Raw genomic sequence first — 20,999 nt, 5'->3', positions numbered from 1 at the left:
CTGTTGCCCACGTGGCTCCTCCTGCATCTCTGCTCTAGGCAAGGAGGAAAGCGTACCAGGTTGGTCATGCCTGCTCTGCTGTAGCAGTGTCCTTGGGCTTGAGCAAACGGTGCTGGCGGGGGGGGTAGGTACATGTTCTGTGGGCTGACAGCACAGTGGCTGTTGGGTCTGGGAGAGACCGGCTAACCCAACAGCCGGTGCTCGTGCCCGTGTAAACACCTGGGCTTGCCAGGCCTCGGTCCTCAATGCAGGCATGCAAAGGATTTTCCCTCCCTCCTTGGCCTCACCCTGTTGGCGCTACTGAGGTTTGTCCCTGTCTGCTCTGTGCCGATGATGGGAGTGTCACAGGGAAAGGTTTTTCTATTAAAACAAGTAAAAACAGACTCTCTGCACCTTCAGGTCCATGTAAAACCATCAGCCTTGTTACTGCTCTGTAGGGCCCAGGGATGGTACAGAGGACTGCGAGCAGGAGCAGGTAAATTCAGAACAAGCTGCTGCAGCTGTCACGCTAAGAAGCGGTGAGGCACCAGCCCACCTCCAGCGCTCACGGAGGGAGGCTGGTCCCAGAGAGCAGAACAGAAGCGGCAGGGATGGGCACCCGCTCCCTGTACCCAGCCAGCGCCGTACCTTTGCAGGGACCAGTTGCACCCGTCCCCTGCCACGATGCCTGGCTTGGGGTTACCCTCCTGCCACAAGTCCTTTTTGCCCGTAGTCCTCCAAACGCAGGACTTGTCTCTGCCTTCCTTGGGTGGGAGCAGGTAGGGGGAGCATGGTGGGGGCAGCTGTCCTGCCCGGGCCAGGTCTGTGCTCGGCTGGGCAGGCAGCATGACCAGCCCTGTGCCCCCTGCTCCCTGGGAGGTGACGTCCCAGGGTAATGCTAAGTAAAAGCCAGGCAAAGCTAAGCACCACACGGCTTCACGTACAGCTTGTCTCTCTGGCACAGCCAGACCGGCACTAATGGCACGAGGTAAGGCATTTATTTTCTGCCTCTCCATCAGGAAGGGGCTGAGATGCTGAGGGCTCAGAGTCCAGTTTGGAAGTAACTGTGTGACCTTTGATAAGGTGAGCTGGAAGAGAAAATGATGGAGATGCTGATGGGAAACCAGCCTTCTCCTGCTACCCTGTGCCTTCCTGTAGATGATGTGGCTTCGGCCCCAGCCTGGGGCTGGAGAGTGAGAGAAGAGCTGCGGATGCATGCATCTTGCTCCAATTCCTTGGGTGCTCGGCTAGAGTTCATTCTTGCAGGAACCTGAGAAGACAGAAAAAAAAAAAAAACCCAACAATCCAGTAATGTTGTTAGCTTGGGTTTGCTTTGTCTCTTTCCCCAAGAAGGATGAGGTTGACCTCAACCTCTGTGAGTGTCACCCACACTTGATGCTTTCCCTTTGCCAAACAACCCCAGGCTGGCTCTGTCCTGCCACATTTGGGAGCGTCATTCTCGCCTCCCCAGCGTGCTGCAGTCCTCGCCAGCCTCGCCTGGGCCTGGGAAGTCCTGTGCAAAGTATCCCAAGGTTGGAGGTGGGGGGCGAAGCCAGTGACAATACCACTGGCTGCCCCAGGACGGGAGGCTGGGACCAGCCTGTCCCTGCCACGGACGCAGCCAGTGGCTCTGTGTGGCAGTAATCAGAAGCAGGTGCTGCTGGTCACCGAAGTCCCCAGCACCCAGGGAGCTCCTGGGCTGGGGAAGGGACCACATGGGGTGGCTGTGGCACAGCCACATGCAGTTGTGGGTCTGTCTTGCTGTTAACTGGCTGTGTCACAGCCGAGCATTGACAGTCTGTGCTGAATTGGGGGTAATTCAGACTTAGAGGGGCTAAAATGGTTATGGCTTAGCGAGATCAGGTCTTATGCCTTCACTGGTGGTTTAAAGAAAAGAAAATTATTTTTAGTCCTTACACACATCCCCACTGGGCAAATAATTGGAGGGTGCAGTTGTATCTTAGCATTCAGTTGTAAAATGCTTCACAAGGCACAGAAAATGGATGGCTGCTTTATTCTCCACGGGATGCCCTTCAAGCCCCAGTGCTTGCTGGAGTATGAAAGGACAGTCTTGAGTCCTCCAGGGACTTTCAGGACCATGAGAGGGACAAAAACAAGTTTTGCTTGCCGGAACAGGCTTGGCAGAAGTTAATTTCAGGACTTTGGAGTCATCCCTTGGAATAAATCCATGTTACCTTGTGATACTGCTCACATTCCTCGGTGCTGTCACTAATGATATGTATAGGGCAGTACTAGGAAACTCGTTCTGCTGGAACACTCATGATGATTACCCCTTTCTGAGATGTTTTTTAAGTGTCTATTTGCTGCTACTTAGTTTTCAAACAAGTTCTTTGAAGTCTTTTATATCTAAGCCATTACTGCAAGCAGTGAACTGGGACTGGATATGCCCTGAAACACAGTTTCCCATTAAGTCTTTCCAAGCATCCTCACCCCTCTGCCATGAGCACCAGGCTGCTGCCGCACACCACCTCCTGAGCTGGCCCACCCGTGCCTAGTTTCTGGGTGTGTTTGACTGGAATTATTCAATGGGAAAAAGAGCTGCCTATCAAATAAAGTGTTCGTATGGTTCGTGCTCTGCTCTGAGTCAAGCTGCAGTGCTCCAGGGAGAGTTCTGCACATACCTCAGGGACCCGAGGAGATGCTGCCCTGCTCTGCCGTGCTGTGGGGCAGCATGCCAGGCAGGACCTCCCCCACCTTCAGCCATTTCACACGAGAGCTCTCAGCAGTGTCTCTTCTTCAGAGTTTGCTACTTAAGAGACCCTCTCTGGTCCACTGCTTGGCAAAGGACTGGTCTGTAGACTTAAAAAAAAAAAATGCCTAAAACTTCCCAGGCTCGTAAATCTGCCAACTTCTGCACGCTCCCTGCACTTTCCTGATTGACTTTTTGGGCTGTTAATTTCGTAAGAGTTAGGGTTTCTTTTCTATGGACTAAGTTATAACAGTACAGGAAGGGAACACAGCCGGCGAGGGTGCAGGTTGTGAGACGTGACCCACTGCTCATAGTGGGCTCCCTCTGATTCTGCCCCAGAGCCACATTTCCATGTGCCGATCTTATGATTTGGCTGCTACAAGGACAATCAGATGGTGCAGCCATAGAAACAGCTTTGAAATGAAGCTAATGGGCTGTTTGTGTTCATCTTTTACTAATTACAGGCTGCTGAGCTTGAGGGAGATAGAGATTAATAGTGGTTTATGTGTTACTGATCTTGTTGGCCTGCATCTGCTCACCATGGCCAGTGTGGGTGGAGTGAAATACTTCAACCCTGCTTTTTCCAGGCACTTACATGTCTCCAGCCGCTCCTCAAGGAAAGAGATCTGCTCGCTCAAGGAGTCGATTCTGTCCAGTTGCTGGAGGGAGTGGGACAGCCGGCTGATGGGGTCTGCGCCGACATCCTCCGGCGCAGATGGCATGAGGTTGTGGAAGGGGGCCAGCACCAACTGGAGTTTCTGCAGGGAGAAGGAGAGCCGTGAGCGTGTCCTCCCCAGCCAGGAGGATCACCCGGTGGGACGTAGCATGCTGCCTGCCGGGTGCACCCCACCGGGGCCGCATGCCAGCCGGCTTGCGGGGCTTTGGTTGCATTCAAAGGGCCGCTGGGCTGGAAGAGCTGCTGCGTGGGCGCTGCCGGCAGCGTGGAGCACAGCTGGGATCGCTGCGGCGTGAGGCCAGCATGATGTTAAAAATAAAGCCGGGGCGGAGGGAAACCCTGGCTGCAAACAGCCCAGGGTGGGAGCTGGCTGAGAGCAGCCTCGAGCTGCAACAGGGCAGTGAGGGCAGGACAGAGGGGTGTGCTGAAAGCTCACCTGCTCCAGCGCTTCCACTCTGCTCTTCAGGTCTTTCATTTCTTCCTTCATTTCACCGGGGGGACCTGAAAAAGTGACCAAGAGAAGGTCAGTGGGTAGAAGCCCATTGCCTGAGGTGAAGTGGAAGCTGCTGGGGAGAGACATTGCTGCAGAGCTCAGGCCAAGCTCTGCTGCTTTCCACTCCTCTCCTAGTGAACCCCCGGGGTCTGTCCCGCTGGGACCAGCCCCCAGAGCATCAACGGGATCCAACGCCTGCTGCAAGCACTGGCATCTAGTCCTGCTGCTAACGCGCACAAGCCTCTCCTTCCTGCTGGAGTACCTGCAACGAAGTGGGGAATTTTTCAGGCAGTGGGGTGATGCTTAAAGGATAAGACATCTGGTGAAGCCTGGCCTTTCGTGCCTGTGTTGTCAGAGTAGTTAGCACCTGGGTCTGCCCTGTCCCAGGGTGGGCACAAAGGCTTGTCCCTGCTGAGGGCCCTGGACAGGGGATAAAGGCAGGTGGCTTGCAGGGCACATGCAGATGGTGCCCTGCTCTCCCAGGTGTTTACTGCGTGATGCCTGTGCTGGCCACAGCGCATTATTACTCACGGTACGAGTTTGAAGTGTCACAGCGCGTACCAAAAGTAATAATGGGCCGTCACCAGCGGCGTCTGCCGCTCCTCGTGGCTCCGGACTTGCCCTGTGGGAAGGATGATGATGATGGAGAGAACAGCCACATCCCGGACACCGCATGCCACGGCCAGGCTCTGTCACCCTTGCAGATGGAGCAGTGGCTGGACTTGTGCACAGGGGAGGTTGTTTGGGAGGTAGAGGGACTCTTGGGTCACTGAGAATAAAGCTGAGGGGGTTTGGCTGGCATCCCTTCTCCTGTCTCTTGCCACTCCTGCTCCAGCCACCCTGTGATGCTGAGTGTTAATCCCAGCTTTCATCGAAGGCCCCGAGCAGCCGGGGCTGTCCTGCAACAGGGGTGGGACAGGTTACCTGCTTGGCTGAAGGTTTCTGGCTCGGGCACTGGCACCAGGGGCTGGCACACCTTGTCGTCGGCAGCGAGGCTGAAGCCATCCCGGCAGGCGCAGCGGTAGCTCCCAGCCGTGTTGATGCAGAGCTGACCGCAGCCGTGGCTCTGGCCGGCACACTCATCCACGTCTGAAACCACAGGTACGGCTCAGCGAGGACAGGGGTGGTGAGGAGGTGCTTAGCAGGGGCGAGAGGCGTGGATGGCTCAGCCACGCAGGGTGGGGATGCAATGGGACCCCGAACCGAGCTGGCATTTGTGCTGGGGACAGCTCTGGGTGCTCTCAGCACTGCAGGGTGTGAGGACAAGACCCGCCAGCGCCTGGGACAGCCTCTCCTCTTGCACCCGGCTGGAGTAAACCTGGGCTAACCCCGAGGGGGATCTGGCCTCCCCACCTCCACCCGCTCCCCCCACAAAAGAGCCAGAAACAAAAGCTGTGGTCAGAAATGTCCCAGCTCTAGCTGGGCAGGCGCAGGCAGTGCTCAGCTCTCATCCTGGATTTATGGCCGGGGTTTTGGTTCCAGCCAGCCGTGGCGAGGAGCTATCAGCCTTTCAAGTGTGTACAAAACCCAGTAACCTCTCCTCACACGGGGGAGTTATTAAAGCTGTTCCCACAAAGCAAAATGAGCTGAACCGCTTCCCACGCCCGGGCGAATCTGTTTTAGGCAGTGGGAAAATCCTTTCCCCCCTGCGCTGGAGCCGGAGCTGTCAGCGATGTGCTCAGCTCTGCCTGGCCCAGCATGGGTCAATGCCACACGCTCCTCCTCTGCTTTACAGGAGGGCGAAAAGCCGGGAAATGCCGTGGCAGGGGCTTGCACCATGCTGGTGTGCACCATGCTGCCTGATTTCCCTGTGCTCCCGTAAGGAGCACCGGGCTGTGCTCATGCTGGAGAGGAGCTCTGTGCCTGGAGATCGCCAGGCTTCCCCTCCACCCCCAGATATTTTCAGTTCACAGATTTAGTCTCTGCAGTAAATGGGTGTCTTAGTTTACAGTGAGAATTTGCAAAGCCTGGGAGATGGGTCATTACAAGCACACAATCTCAGGCCAACCCCACAAGCGTAAAACGGCTGCTCTGCAGAAGGCCTTTCGCTCACTGCACAGTCATGGCAGAGTACAGCCTCTGCTCACACTGACCTAGCGCGGAGCAGCAGCAGAGAGAAAACGTGGATGCCAGGGCTGCACATGAGGGCTGGGAGCACTGAGGCAGCCAAAGGGAGGTCAGAGCTCCCCTGGGAGCCAAGCTTCCCGTCCTTTCCTGGCCAGACCATCAGGCAGCGCTGCCCTGGAGCAATATGTGTAGGTGTGCATGTGTGCGTGCGTGCGGAGGTGTAACACGCTGGTTTCCCTCTGTGGTCTGAGTAGCACCAGGCATGTGCCAAGGCCTGGTGAGGAGCCACGGTGCTGGTCCCCGTCCCCCACCAAGGATTCAGTCTGTGGGCAGAAGACCTCCAGAGCCCCATGGCAGCTCTGCTGCTCCCCAGAGAAGTTCTCCTGGCAGCAGTGGGGCAGGCCCGATTCAGGGAGCCTGGAGGGGAGCGGCACAGCTCGTACCTGTCTGGCAGGCTCGCCCCGTCCAGCCAGGCGGGCAGGCGCATCTGCCGGGGAACGTGCAGCTCCCACCGTTCTGGCACGGCACCCAGCAGAGAGCTGCAAGACAAAACATGGGCACAGCATCACCGGGCAGCTCTGGGGTCCCTGAGCTTCCTCCCCTGCCACCGTGGGTACGTGTAGACACACACACAGTACACACACACACAGCAAAACACACACCAGCACCAGCCCAGGGCCAGGATGCTTTGCCCCAGCCCCAAAGCGGTGGGGTTGAGCTGACTGGGGTGCACAGGGCACAGGATGGGTGGGATGAACAGGACCTTGGTTTTGCAGCCTGGAAAGAGGCTGAGGCGCCTGCAGCCAGCACAGCTGGCAGGGAGGAGGGCCGACGGGCAGCAGCAGGCACTGGGAAGCCCCTGGTGCTGCGCTCTGAGCCCATCTGGGGATGGACTAGCTGCTGATGTGGTTTGCATTTGTTTTGTGCTGTACATCATGATTGCCTCCTGAAAGCATTTCTCTTCTATTACTGCTGATTTATATGGAAAGGACTTACTCGTTTTATTTATCCTCTGGTAACTATAAAGTTAATAGGCGATCCCAAAGGAAAAAGGCCTGCGAGGCAGCAGAGGAAGCCTGGGAATTAATCAGAAATTGAACCACATTTGGTTGTGATGCCGAAAATTTAAATGCTTTCCTACAGGGAGAATCCGCCTGACAGGCAGAGTGCTGCTAAATGAGAGAGCTGGCTGCCGGGGCCTCGTCCAGGGACCTGAGCTACCCGGGCCATGGGGTCTGGAGGAAGGGCGAGCGCTGGCACCGGGGTGGCACAGCAGCCTCTTACCTCTGTCGCAGCTGAACGTGTGGCTGTTAGCTCTGCTCCAGCCGGGACAACACGAGGCCACGGGCTGGGGCAGCTGCTTGTACGCCTGCCGGTAGGCAACCCTGTAGATGGTCCTGCAACGCAAGGATGGGGCTGAGCTGGGTGACTGAGCATCTGCCCCAAGCCCCCCATCCCGTTCCCACGCCAGTGGCTCAGACCCCCTGCGCTGGCACCCCCTGCCCAGGGGCTGGAAGCCCCCTCCCTAGGGATCAGGCCCCTTCCGCAGCCCCCATGGGTCACTGCCTCGCTGGGACGGATCCGGCTCCCTCTCAGGGACCAGGTCCGGGGTGCAGGCGGCTGCCCTCACCTGTAGGTGCTGCAGAGGCGGTGGCCCTGGCAGGTGGTGAGGTAGGGCTGGTAGACGGGCTGGACGTGGGACTCGGTGTAGGCGGCCGTCCGGCTCTGCGGCGCAGCGGCACAGACTCTGCGGCTGCGGAGAGGGGAGCGGGTCAGACACCGGCTAAAAAACAACCCACTGCTTCTCCCTTCGGGGCAAAGGGGCTCCACTGATTTACATCAGCCCAGGACGTGGCCTGACAGTCCCTCCCTACAGAGGGCTATTTAAACAGCAGCGGCTAATTGCCCGAGTGACCCAGGAGGCTACTTCAGGCTGTTTTGGGGCAGCGACACAAAGCTTGAGCACTGCAGGCTGCACGGGCTCTTCCTACCCAGCCCCTGCACGAAGGCGCTGACGTCTCCTCGTACACTCACCCCGGCACAGTCCCTCCGTCCCGGGGGAGCAGTCGGGGCCCAGATTTAGGGGAAGATTTACTCAAAGCAGTTCTTCCTCCATTCATTGCCTCCCTTCCACTAAAATCACTCACTTTCTGGGTGGATTTTTCCTTTCTGAGACTTTTGCAGTCCTGAAATGGATGTCCCTGTGGTCACCAAGAAATTAATGATTTCACAGAAGGGTCAGGCTCACCGCAAAAAAGTAGAGGCCAGATGAAAGTCACCCTCCAGTCTTCCTAAGATAACTGTGATCCAGTCAAAAACTTTCCCAAGGTTAACAGCCAAAGTGGTCTTGGTTAAAAATTCTTTTTTCCAACATTTTCCATCCCAAGCAGGTCAGTTCCACTGAGGAACTCGTCTACTTGTCTCAGCCTCCCAGCCCAATTAGAAACTAGAATAAAAAGCCTGGGAATTAGCATGGACATCAGATGGCTTCCATTAACTCCAGAAAACTCCTCTCAGCCTCACTGATTAATGCTATAGAACATGCAAGTTTTAAATGGCAATTGTTTGCTTTGCAAAATTTAGAATAAAGCTATAGCTGCAGCCTGTGCGTGCAAACGAGGAATTCAGCCTGCGGTTTTAGTCACAACCAGAATGCAATAGGTTTAACCTATTAGGTTTTCTCCTATTTAGAGGAGAGTATTTCAGCGTGAAAACAAACTTTGTAGAAAATGTGAGCTGTATTTGGGGAGAGGGTGTTGAGCTTGAGGTCCTTTTGGCTGGGGAAGAAACTGGGGCACCGAGCTCTGGGCTTCCTCTGACCCAGTGGGAGCTGAGCTGTGCCTGCCCAGGCTGTGCTGGGATCCAGGGCATCGTGTCGGACCCATTTCCCGCAAAGGGAAGGGGAATCTCTGGAGCTGCCACTCCCGGGCTTGCAGGACCATGGATCACAGCTGCCGAAGCATCCCAGGGAGCACAGGGCACAGCAGGCAACAATCCGCCGGGGCTTTCCACGCCTGTGTCCCCTGGACGGTGCATCCGCTCAGAGCTGGGGGGCTGCATCCTCCTTTAATGGCTTGTTTGCAAGGCTTGACTGGTGTGATAGCAAGACTGCGCGCATATTTTTGTGCAAGGACGTGCTTGAAAGAGACAATAATAATTAATGAACAGCTCAGGGCCTGATCAGCTTTTGACCCTCCCGGACAAAAAGCCCAGAGTGTCTTTGTGTCCCCTGCATGGAGCTAAATGGAGTCAGGGCATTTTCTCTGAGAGGTTTTTTTGCTTCAGTGACAAAACAAACACCAGCGAAGGGCTGCCGAGTCCCGGCTGCGTCAGGAGGACTCAGCAGAGCCTTTTCCTGCCTCCTCGCCAGCCCGACGAGCTGCCTATGCACGTGCAGCCAGCGGGCTGAACAGGGCTCTTCATCACCCAGAGAGGATGCGCCTTGCCGTGACGTGCAGGTGGGCAAACCCGGGAGATGCAGACAAAAAGGGGGCTTACCCTGCCCGGGCAAAGCCGTCCGTGCTGGTCACACTGAGGATGAAGAGGAGTCCCGAGAGGAGGCAGCCGATGCGGCGCATGTCCTGTCCCTCCCGCTGCACCCCAGGCTGTGCGGCACGACCGAGTCTCGCTCTTCGGTGGGATGCGCTGGCTCCTACCGCATGTCTCGCCCTTCAGCGGGGAACCCTGCAACCAAGAGAAGAGCGGTGTGAACGTGTGGCATCTGTCCCCGGCCGGTGACATCTGATGGAGCTGTGGGGACAGGGCCAGCCCCCACTCCCGTGGTAAGAGCGACGGCGTTGGGTGTGCAGAGACCCTCCGAGGGCAGCGCAAGGGGCTGGGGCAGGAGCACACTTGGTGGCAACAGAGCAGCGTGACATGCCAAAGCACAGGGGAAGAGGGGACACGAGGGACCAGTGAACCCCTGGCAAGGCGGGTGCTCCTCCAGGCATAAACCAGCTTTGCTCCACTCCAGTCACCGGCATGGCAGTGATTTACCCCAGGGGCATGCCTGGCCCGGCACGTAGGAGATGCTCTCACGGCACCGGGGACCAAGTGGTAGGGAAGGGACCTGTGTCGCTCTGAAATACGCTGCCAATTCCAGGCAGCGAGGGCAAAACAATGGCCTGTAATTCTTAATCCATACAGAATTGTAAAGCTGCATTTTCCCACCACATAACACACTGAAATCTGATCTTCTTCTCTTTAAAATACAAGTTCTTGCCAGAGAAAAGAGCTGTAAGGGCCATATGTACTGTCTGCAGAGTCAGTACTAACCAAGTCGCGAATAAAGAGGCTTTGATTTTCTAGCAGAGGACAAATATGACACAAGGCTGAAGGAGGTCGATAATGATATCTAATTTAAACAATATCTAATTTAAACAAAACAGTTGGCCTCCGGATGGCAGCAGTCAAAGCAGGAAGAAATAAAGCAAGCCACCTTAAATATATGCCAATTAAAGAAAGAATCAGTCTTTCCAATTAAACCTTGGGAAAGGAGTAGCTTTATGGGGAGGCAACACAAAACGAAACATCCTTCTGAAACTGCAAATATGGTGAGCTGCAAATGAACTTTCTAAAATCCCCAGGTGATGTGGGGTGGGATTGGACTGGAGAGTTGCAGGTTCATCCCCAAACTCCTTTGGGACAATTCCTAACTCCGAGCCAAATTGTTAGGGATAACCGTCTCAAATCTGTAGATGCTGCAGGTCTCAAAGCCCTTCTCCAAGGGACTCAGTATCATCTTTTCCTTTGTGCAGGTGACGAAACTGAGGCATGGAGAGATGCAGACCTGCATCTGGAGAGAAACCAGCCTGGTGCCTTCCTGCCCCTTAATATCAAACGTCTTGTGCATGTTTCCATGCAGTGATAGCGCTGAGTGAGGCAGATGGCTGGCTGAGCAGCCCCTTCCCCTCCTCACCCAGCCAGGGACTCAGAAGCTGAGGGTCTGGCTCCAGGACAGTGAGGGATAGCAACGTGCCCACCCTGCTCCTACAGTGGTACGAGCTATTCCCATGGAGCCACAGCCCAGGAGGGAGCTGCAGATGCCCGGGCCCATCTTAACCTCCGTGCAAGCCCAGCTTTGAGGATGTAAGGAGGATTTTGGTGACGTAAAGCCTGTAGTCCTCCATTTTCCTCCAAACGTAGCAATAAATTTCATCTTCTAATGATTAATATATGGTAGCTCCACCATCAGGAAATCAAATCTTGGTTGACCTGCAGGAAAGTTTTAAAAAAATAGTGAAGAAACCTTCATTCTCCCCAGTCCTCCTGGAGACATCCCAGGGACACTAGTGTACAGAGGCGTACTAACTCCCCACTGCTCAGCCAGCCAGCTTTTCCCAGGGCTATACTGGGACACATATTTTCCTCACAATCACAGATCCCTAGACTAGCGGTGCTTCTCCAGAAGTCTGTAAGTCAGACTCTGCCAACCATCTCCACTCTCCCACAGGATTCCCGTGAGTGCTGTGGGAGCTTTCCCTGTGGGGAAGGCAAGAAATACAGGGCACAAGCCTAAAATATAGACAGTTTGTTTTTTCGCTTTGAAATGGAGCGGCATTGCCCTACCTCAAGTGGTCAGAGTATCCCTCTGGGTCATAAAATTATGGTTGCTTCATACCAGAAAAAGTTTCAAAAGTGGAAAATATGATAGTCTGTACTTGTCTTTTTTATGAGCTTATGAAAATCAGCCTTTTTAAAGCCACTGAAGATCCTCCAACCTGTTGCCACTACCTATTCTAATACTCCTCTTTTAAAGCACATAACTTAAGGAAAATCTTTCATGCTTAAGAAAAAAAAGAGGGTTTTGTCACTGCCTTTCTAGTGTCTCAGATGAAGAGGTGAAGCCCCATGGTCTGGCAAGTGAAACTATGTGGGTGCATCTCAGCTTCTGCTGTTTCAAGGGGCAGCGGTCTCCTCGGCTGGCCATGTGCTCCTCTGAGTCTGGGGGTCCCTCTCCCACCAGCCAGAAACGTTCCCATTACTCTCCTGAGTCTGCTCTTGCCTAACCCACCACGGCCACCAACGGGAAAAATACAACCCACCGTGTGGGTGAACAGCGCTTCGTCCAGCTCTGCCCATGAAACCAAGGCTACAACTCCAGCTGATGGCAGCAGTAGGAATCGGGGTCTGTCTGCAAAGTGGTGCAAGAGAATCCAGTCCCTCAAGAGGATTCAATTACCCTCACGGTAGCTGCGCTTTTTCAAACAGCCCGGCCTGGTTCTGCAGGTGAAACCGCTGCTCCCAACCGCGCACCGGAGCTGGTCTGTGCCCTTAGAGCCCAACCCTCCTGGAGAGGGTCAGCATCAGCAGCAGGGAGACGGATTTTCCCTTACAAACCACCTCCAGCTGCTCTCTGCGCAGGCTGGCATGCAGGCACCGCGGAGCACAGGCACAGGGACCCGGGCGCGACTTGGGGACGAGGGAAGGGGACGCCGCGGAGCAGGCTGCGGGGGTACGGCACCGCGGAGCAGGGCGCAGGGACACGGCTCCCATCGGCAGGGACACGGCTCCCATCAGCAGGGACACGGCCACCGCGGAGCAGGGCGTGGGGATGCCCACCCCGGTCCTCCGGCAGGCCGACCCCCGCTCCCCCGGGCGCTGCACCCCCCCCCGGGGCAGGCGGAGCCCCGCCCGCCGGTCCGGGTACTGCCCGCAGCCCTGCCGCCGCAGCCGCCCCCCGTCCCCGTCCCCGTCCCCGTCCCTCCCCGCCGGAGGATGCGGCCGCTGCCCCCCCCCGCCCGCCCCTTCCCCGGCCGTGCCGGGCGCCCGCCGGGACTCACCGGTGGCGGTGCCGGAGCCGCGGAGTGGGAGCCGCGCCGCGGCCCCCCGCGCACATTTCCTCCCCCGGCCCGAGCCGGTCCCTCCGCCCCGGCCCAATGAGCTCCCGGCGGGGAGGAAAGCGGAGCCTCCCGGCCGGGGGGGAAGCGCCGGGGCTCGGGGAGCCTCCGCCTGCCCCCGCCCCGCCGGCCCCCGCCAGCCGCCACCTGCCCCCGCGCCCCCCGCCGAGGTGCCCCGGAGCCCCGGGGGACGTGCAGGGACGGGGCAGGACCCCCCCGGGGAAGTCTGGTCCTGGGGGGATGTGCAGGGACAGGGCAGGACCCCCCGGAGAAGTCTGGTCCTGGGGGGACCCCCCACCCAGAGAAGTCTGGTTCTGGGGGGACGTGCAAGGACAGGGCAGGACCCCCCAGAGAAGTCTGGTCCTGGGGGGACCCCCCACCCAGAGAAGTCTGGTTCTGGGGGGACGTGCAAGGACAGGGCAGGACCCCCCGGAGAAGTCTGGTCCTGGGGGGATGTGTAGGGACAGGGCAGGACCCCCCGGAGAAGTCTGGTCCTGGGGGGACGTGCAGGGACGGGGCAGGACCCCCCCGGGGAAGTCTGGTCCTGGGGGGACGTGCAGGGACAGGGCAGGACCCCCTCCGGAGAAGTCTGGTCCTGGGGGGACCCCCCACCCAGAGAAGTCTGGTTCTGGGGGGACGTGCAAGGACAGGGCAGGACCTCCCAGAGAAGTCTGGTTCTGGGGGGACGTGCAGGGACGGGGCAGGACCCCCTGGAGAAGTCTGGTCCTGGGGGGACCCCCCACCCAGAGAAGTCTGGTCCTGGGGGGACGTGCAGGGACAGGGCAGGACTCCCCCCGGAGAAGTCTGGTCCTGGGGGGACGTGCAGGGACAGGGCAGGACCCCCCCTCCCAGAGAAGCCCAGCCCAGGGTGGGGGGCACATACTGGCGTTGTGCCCCATATGTTGTCACTGCCGTCCTGACCCCGGTGGCGGTGGGATTGCAGGGGATCCCTGCCCTGGCGTTGGTCTGGAGCCTTACCTGCAGACTCCCTACGGCAGGCTGAGCCCCGCAGCCCCGCCAGCCCGTTCCTGCATGCCCTATGCTACAGGGACACAAGGTCCCTGGCCCCCCCCACAGACCAGCTCGCCTGGGTGGGCAGGGGATTAATGGCAAGAGAAGGAGATCCCAGCATAGCCCCCAGCCCCTCGCCCAGGGGTGTTCAGACTCCCAGGTGAAATGGTCCATCACCAGTGCAGTGGCCAGGGCAAATTTATTTCTCCTTGCTAAAAAATACTGTAGCTGGTTCTGCACTCCCCAAGAGGACATATAATTATAAGAGGAGACATCAACTTTCCCTAGGTTAGAGACCTAACACGCCATACTGGCCCATAGCCTCCTGCCGTGCCCTGTTAATCCCCCTGAGCTCATTACTACAGCAAAGTCCTCCAGAAGCAGGCGATGAACTGCCAGGACGGGGAGGCTGGTTTCCAGCGAGCCCTAAAGGATGCTTAAAGTATTCCTCAGACGCCCCCGTAGCTGTGGAGCAGTGTGAGGATTGACCCAGAGAGACGCCCAAATTCAACACACAGACCCACTCAGGGTGCAGCTCCGCTGGCTTGCCAACACCTGCCTGGGGACAGATCAGGCAGGCCGATCCCCCAGCTGCCTACAGGCTTCTCCAGTTAAATGCCTGGTTATTTATCAAAGCAAATTCTGCAGTTCAGTTTGTGCCAAAATGCCACTTGTTTTGTCTACATTTTTCTCTGGGAAATTAGAGCATAGAGGCTTATTGTTTTTAAAATGACTTAGGCGCCTGCCCGTGCACAGAACCAGCCTTAAAGATAGCAGGGGTCTGATGTGCAAATGAATGGCAGGATACAACCCCCTGGGAATATTTGTTCCCATTAAGCTTTGCAATTTTTTTGAAAGCATGTAGGCATTTAAAAGAAATATTTACCAGTTAAACAATAATGGCTCCAAAAGAGCAACTGAGATCACTGGCCCATCCCCTGTATTTCCTCATGGATGCACTGAGGTTGCTGATGGAACTGGAGTTGTCTCACGTCATGCTGCACCCTCCGGGGCAGCTGATGGGTGCTAAATGTGCTGGTGTGGGGCTCTCAGGTGGACCCACATAAAAAGAGCATAAACTGCTTTGGTGAGATCCTCCCTCAGGAAGGGAGCAGAGCAGAGGGGAATCAGCTCTGGGACAAGCTGGTGAAGACGGAGCTCCATTGCCAGGGAGGACGGAGCGCGTGGGAGACAGAATCCCTCCCAGCAGCAAGGGAAAGGCTTGCTGATGGTGGTGGAAGCACAACTCCGTGTTACACAGCATCTCACATGGCACAAACAGGTTTGCTCGCTCTGTCTGGATCCAGCCTACCTCTGGGGAATGATTTCAGCTCACTTAATCTCATAAGCACGAAGCACAGGCAACTTTTCCCAAGAGCCTTGAAGGGACGGTAATTATCTTACTAGGCAGAGAGTGTTACTGTTTATTCTGGAGTATTGCGGAGATGAAGAGCCTGATACTCAACTTGTTTAATAATTGCAAAATGCATTTTGAAGCCAATGGAAAGCTGCTCCATCTGACCATACTGAAAGCGCAGGATCTCATTTTGCAGCCAAGACACTCACCTTATCCGCAGTGCTCCATCATTTGTCCTGGGCAGGGATCCTTTCCTTAAGGAGCATCTTGGTTTCTTACTGTCAGAACAGAAAAAGCCCACTGTTACACTCCCCTTGTCATGCAGACAGAAATCAGTGACCCAGCCCTTGCCCATGGACCTGGTGTGGCATTCCCTGGATGCTCCCAAAGGTCCTTGCAGAGCAGGGTGGAGGATGAAAGCAGGATCGCGGCTACAGAGTACCCGTGTATGGCATTGGCACTGAGCTCACACCACAAAGGCTCGCTGGTGTGCCAGAGAGGCATGGACATCATGATACCGGTGGTAGGGCACAGGGAGGCCCATCCCTGCCCTGCTGTGCAGTGCAGGCTGCACAGCGGGTGTTTTAGGAGCATCCTATGGGTCCTGATCCTCCCCTTGCTCACACGAGCTTGCAGTGTAGGTCACTGTGCTGTGACTGGGGTGGGAAAGGCCAGGCAGACCCACGGTGCCTTTGCACCCTTTGGGGTTGAGCAGGCAGGGATATGAGCAAGGGCTGAGCAGATCAGAAGCTCTGGTTCCACCTAACGCAGTGCCAGGGCTTTGCTGAACACCAAGCTATCCCCTCCAGCAGTTTCCCCAGTGCCCAAGGCTGGGAATTTCCAAGAATCCAAGAGAATGGGGTGCCACATTCCTGCTGACATTCTCCTGGGTGTATCCAAGTTCCCTTACACTGATTTGTGATCCCATCTGCTGTACCCCAACACTATATTTTACCATCTTCAGTATATACACACACTCATTTAAGGACAAAGACCCCTAACTGCCCAGGCAACCTTTGCACAAGTCCCTGGGATCCCAAGTATAAATTTGATGGCGAGAAAGGGGATGGACTCATTGGCACCCAGCATGAGTGGCACTCATCTTTCAGCTCCTTGTGGGACAACACCAACTGGCACAGGACTAAGCAAGCCGCCTTTCAGGGTCTCCATTAAAGCCTTCTCAGCCAGTAGGCAATTATTCCCTAAGTACACTCAGCATTTTAAAGTTCTGCAAGTATTTTAATTGCAAAATGTTTGCTCTTCAGTTCCATTTACTGGGTCAAATCTTTGCTCAAGCAAGTGCCCACATCAGCTGCTTAAGAACTGCATATAGCCCATTAAAAGAGCATTTAATCCTCTGCTCTTAGGGAGGGTTCAGTGTCTTATATGCTAATATTCATTATGAAGGGAGGAAATCCCCCAGGACACTGCCTGGCAAAGTTCCCTTGAAAGCAGAGGAGTTATGCCAGTTCAGAGTGGGGGAAGATCAGATCTGTTGGCTCTGTTAATATCGGCGTGATGAGCTTCTGACAAAGGCAGTATGGGATTTTGGCTCCTGACTGCAAGTTTGTCTGAATTTGAAGTCCTCCCTGGACCGGTGTTTTACATGTTTCCTCCAAAGCTTTCTCCCTTGCACACTAGAAGAGTACTCCCACGACATCTAATATTAATGCTTGTCTCCAGGCCAAGAAAGAAATGTTTCTGCCCAACCTCCCTCTCGGATTTAACAGTGTCGAAATCTCCTTGTCTCCCACTGGTTTTACCACCAGTGTGAGCTACGAGGCACGCTGAGTGCTGGCCCAGGAGCAGGTCTCAGGCTGAGCACCGGGCTGGCTGCAAAGGTGACATTTTCACCCCCCTCCCCATTTCCTAAAGCCCATCCCGCAGATCTGCCAAGCACATCGCACCCGCCCGGGCAGTGGAGACAGATCCGACGTGACGCTGAGAGCATCCGTGGTGGATTGAGGGCTGGAGGTGTGTGCTGGGCTTCCAGCCAGTCCCCTGTGTGGTAGGTGAGCCCGGAGGGTGTGAGGGTGTCTGGGGCTGGGGTGGGGGGGACTCAACTTTGCTCTGGCTCTGTAGGCGTGAAAAAGGAATGATTAACAGAGGAGAATTAATAGGAGATCAGCGCTAAGGTTCCACATCAGGAGCCCTCTCTTAAGAGAGGAGTGCTTACAGCCCATCACAGTAAATGGGACATGCCCGAGCACACGAGCGCTTCCCCAAACTGGGGCCAGAGGTGCTGAAGTGGCAGATGGAGATAGATGGATGGGGAGACAGATGGAAGAGTGACACACATACAGATGCAAAACTTTTCAGCTCTACAAGCCATGGCTGACCCCATACCTGCTGTGTACAATGGGCTCTCGCTGGCCTCCGCAGGGGTCTTGCACAGAACTGGAAGCACTTGCTAAAGCAATAGGAATTTTTGGTGCTTCTGAAAAAAGGGGGAATGGCTTTTCCTGCTTTAGGACACACTCTTCTGCTCAGGCTTTTTATAAGGCTGCCTGTAAACTTTACACTTAAGTTTAGGCTTTGGAGCCGCCCCTGTTCTGCAGAGCTCTGTAAGGAAAAACAGCCTCCCACTATTCTATTATGTCCCATATTGTTCTCGGTTGCGTCAGCTGAAGACCAGTTATCTCAGTGGAAATCGAGAGGAGTCCATTGATGTCAGTGGGATCAAAGCAGGTCAAACCAAGAAGAGTACTTGGCCCATAGCTCTCAGTCTGTTGACACCAGTTGCCCAGTGCTATGCATATTACAACTGAGATCTGATTCCCACAAAGTTGTTTTTTTTTGCCTGAGTAAGGACTTCACAAGCACTAAGTGTCTCAGGACCAGTATGTTATAACTTAATGTGACCACAGAGACATACAGCAGCCTAGCTGCAGTTGTGCAAAAACAAATGCGTGAACAGGGCAATGCCCTGTAGCCAGGTTTATTTTCTCTTATGGGCACGCAGATGAGTTCTTATTTACATTTAGAGGAGGCAGTAATGGCTGCTGTGTAAAAGCTGGGAAATGATTCATCTCACCCAGGAATAAACTGAATTTCGCGGCTTTCTGTGAAATTTCCCTGGCAAAAAGTGGCATTAGTCAGCAGGGAATGGTCCCCCACCCCGCCGTTCCCCTCTGCGTTTTCCCAGTGAATCACTCCCCAAGAAGCGCACGGGAAGCGCGGTGGGAATCTCTGTGATTTGCATGCATGGCTCGGTCCCTTCGTCACAGCCATCCCGGTGAGCAGCTCAGGAGAGAGCATCTCTCACAAGACTGGTTTTTGCTCTGATTATCCTTCTCTATCAGGAGAAAGTCTCCAGCTCCAGAAACCCTGCACTAAGTTGAGCTCCCCTCTGCAGTCACCTCCCAGGCTAGGGGCAGGACGGGAATCCAAGCGTTCACTTTGGAAGAGAGGACGGAGAATTAAATAACGTTTCTGATCATCCTCTTCTGCTTGCAGAGACCCTTTTCTTTCTCTGTCTGGTCTGAAACCTCAAGTTAAATCTTCCCTTGTGTTTCGCCATGCCCTTCTGCTGCTGGTGTGACTGTGAGTCAGGTTCGTTTACTCTAATTTGTTGCAGTTTGTAAATCTGTCTCCCCAGAGCCAGCCCCATCTGCAGCAGTAGAGTCTGGGAAATGGCTCAAATGAGCCTGCAGCCCAGATTCAATTTCTCTTCCTTACCTCTAGGGAAACTTGTTCAGAGCTGGTAGTTTAACAGCGTAGTGGGGGACTAACTCAATTGGAAGAATGAATGCTGGGTCACGGGGAACAACATTAAAAATCTGACAGGGCAGACTCGGTGTTTTCTGCTGCTACCCAGAGGAGAGGCGGATTTTCGAGAAGGCTCAGGGTCCAGCCACCGCATCTGGGCTTCTGTCTCGCACAGCTTCCCAAGCGGTGGCAGAGCTTCCCAATCCGCTTTTAATTTTATCACTGACAAAGCCTTGTTAGTTCTTATTATGTTTGATTCTCTGCCCAGTGAATTGATTCCATGAATGTTAGACCCTGGGAAAAAGTTTGCTTGGTTATTTCTACCGAGAGCCATTCACTGGTGTGGTCCTGCTCCATATTCCCGCACAGCCAGCCAGTGCCTGGGTATCCCAGCTGCTCCTACCCACAGCCAGCCTTTTATCCCAAAATACCCCAGGTGCCTCACAGAAAGCCTCCTGCCTGCCTTGTGTAATGCCACAGATTAGGATGGCGGGACGCACGGGTCTGCAGGTAGCTGAAAACAGATACCATGCAAATCACCCAGCTCCGTGCTTATAAATTAGAGAGGCTTTGCTGAGCTCCTGGTGTGCACACACCGGCACGCTCCAGGCTCGGCCGTTAGCCAGGGCAAGCCTCAGGTGTGTGCGATAGCAGGGATGGTCCCTGCCCGCAGCCACGTCCAGCCCCGCGTCCTGCCCGCGTCCGGGGGCCAAACTCTGCTGCGGTGCAATCTGAAATGAGCAGCGCGGTGTCACGGATCAGGGTCCTGCCGCACCGAGAGCGAGCGGCACCGCCACGTGCTGTGCAGAGAGGAGAGAGAGCAGATGGGGGGAGCACGGGCAGAAGGATGAACAACGTGGTGTCGTATCAGAGGTGTTCAGAGAGCAGGCAGATGGAAAAAGAGAATGAGTTATGGAAAGAAAGGAGATTTGCTGAGAATTTCCAGCTATCTCGCAGGTATTTGTGCAAGCGTTTGCAGCCTTCCTCTACACGCACAGGAGGTAAAATTTACCCTCTGAGTTCTCCGCTCCTAGAAAACAGCCTGAGTGCCAGTGGGGTGAATTAAAAAGAATAGTGCTGCAGGTTGAGCTCCGCTCTGAGCAAACCAGCGCTGGAGACGCTCCTCAGCTCAGCACGTGCGTGGCTGACAGCAGAGCCAGCCCCGCCGGGAGCAGCCGAAGCATGCTTTAAAAACCCGTTCGCTCCGGCAGCCCTTTGCCCGTGCTGTGTGTTCAACCGGCCCCCGAGGATCCCACCATCATCTCTGCCTGAGCTGGGGCAAAAACCCACCCGGAGCTTGCAGGGTCTGGCCCGGCGAGGACACAATCCCACTCCTCCCAGCGCCGGCTCCCCATCCCCGTCCACCCCATCCCCGCTGCGGCGACGGCTGCGGCTCGTACGGTACCTGCGGCGCCCCGCCGTCCCCCGCTGCGCCGGGAGCAGCCCCGCCGCCGTCCTCCCCGACGGCTCCCGGCGGCCATCCCCGCTTGACCGCCCTGGGTCTGGCGGGCCCGGGCACCCGCCTCGCACCCCCGGCATGGCCGGCCGCCGGCCGCGCACAGGCAGGAGGTGGCTGCCGAGGTGGAAGGGCGGCTTTTTATGCTTTTCTTCCTGTATAAATCAGGCCGGGGATGGACAATCCCAGACAGGACTTCCTGTGTGTGTTGTGCGCTGATAACGGGCGCCGCGAGGAGAACAAACACGGCCGCCCCGCGCCCAGAGGGGGAGAGGGGCCGCGGGGCGGCACCCCTACACCGTGCCCACCGGGGACGGCCACGGGGTGCCGAAACGGAGAGGAGGCAGCCACGCGTCCCCGGGGACGCGGGGAGGGAGAGGGCTGCCCGCCTGGGCTCCCCGCCTGCACCTCACGCCAGGCCTAAGATGGCTGCTGGCCCCCCGCCCTCCTGCCTCACTGGCACGGGGCACGTTTCGGCAGCCCCCACCGCAGCCGCCTCTCATTCCCCCTCGGAGGGGACGGACAGGGGGCCAGTGGGGAACCCCGCAGCGCTGGGGCCTCCCTCACAGCCCGCGGCAAGCGTGGCGAGGCCGGCGGCCATCTTCTCGAGAGGGGTCCATGTTGATGTTAGGCACCAGCGGAGCAGGTTCTGGGGTATTTGTGAGCCCCTGAAATTTGGGTTACAACACAGCGGTCAGTCAGT

The 20,999-nt window shown here is 56.2% G+C and overlaps 1 protein-coding gene across 2 annotated transcripts; it reads right to left on the bottom strand.

Moving 5' to 3' along the window:
* Nucleotides 1–394: 394 nt before the first annotated feature.
* Nucleotides 395–20,395, bottom strand: EGFL7 (EGF like domain multiple 7). Of its 2 annotated transcripts, XM_052814872.1 has the most exons (10): nucleotides 20,246–20,395; nucleotides 15,342–15,410; nucleotides 9,424–9,609; nucleotides 7,556–7,678; nucleotides 7,210–7,322; nucleotides 6,369–6,464; nucleotides 4,783–4,947; nucleotides 3,802–3,866; nucleotides 3,285–3,447; nucleotides 395–1,249 (listed from the first exon to the last, which is right to left on the bottom strand). In XM_052814872.1, exons 3-10 carry the CDS (start codon nucleotides 9,501–9,503, stop codon nucleotides 1,227–1,229), a joined length of 828 nt encoding a protein of 275 aa, XP_052670832.1. In that variant the 5' UTR covers nucleotides 9,504–9,609; nucleotides 15,342–15,410; nucleotides 20,246–20,395; the 3' UTR covers nucleotides 395–1,226. The 2 variants fall into 2 exon arrangements, with proteins under 2 accessions (XP_052670832.1, XP_052670833.1); XM_052814873.1 differs by lacking the exons at nucleotides 15,342–15,410; nucleotides 20,246–20,395 and adding an exon at nucleotides 12,708–12,798.
* Nucleotides 20,396–20,999: the final 604 nt, after the last annotated feature.

The sequence above is a fragment of the Harpia harpyja genome, chromosome 19 (assembly GCF_026419915.1).
Source record: "Harpia harpyja isolate bHarHar1 chromosome 19, bHarHar1 primary haplotype, whole genome shotgun sequence".
In the NCBI taxonomy this organism is placed as follows: domain Eukaryota; kingdom Metazoa; phylum Chordata; class Aves; order Accipitriformes; family Accipitridae; genus Harpia; species Harpia harpyja.
Note: the sequence above shows the minus strand (reverse complement) of the source record. Positions and strands in the feature narration are given on the sequence as shown.

Excerpts from the sequence above, each read along its gene's own strand:
- EGFL7 (XM_052814872.1), bottom strand. The coding sequence starts at position 9,503 with ATGCGCCGCATCGGCTGCCTCCTCTCGGGACTCCTCTTCATCCTCAGT. Across the intron at positions 7,323-7,555 it reads CGCCTCTGCAGCACCTACAG|GACCATCTACAGGGTTGCCT; the intron begins GTGAGGGCAGCC and ends CTTGCGTTGCAG. Across the intron at positions 6,465-7,209 it reads CACGTTCAGCTGCGACAGAG|CTCTCTGCTGGGTGCCGTGC; the intron begins GTAAGAGGCTGC and ends TTTGTCTTGCAG.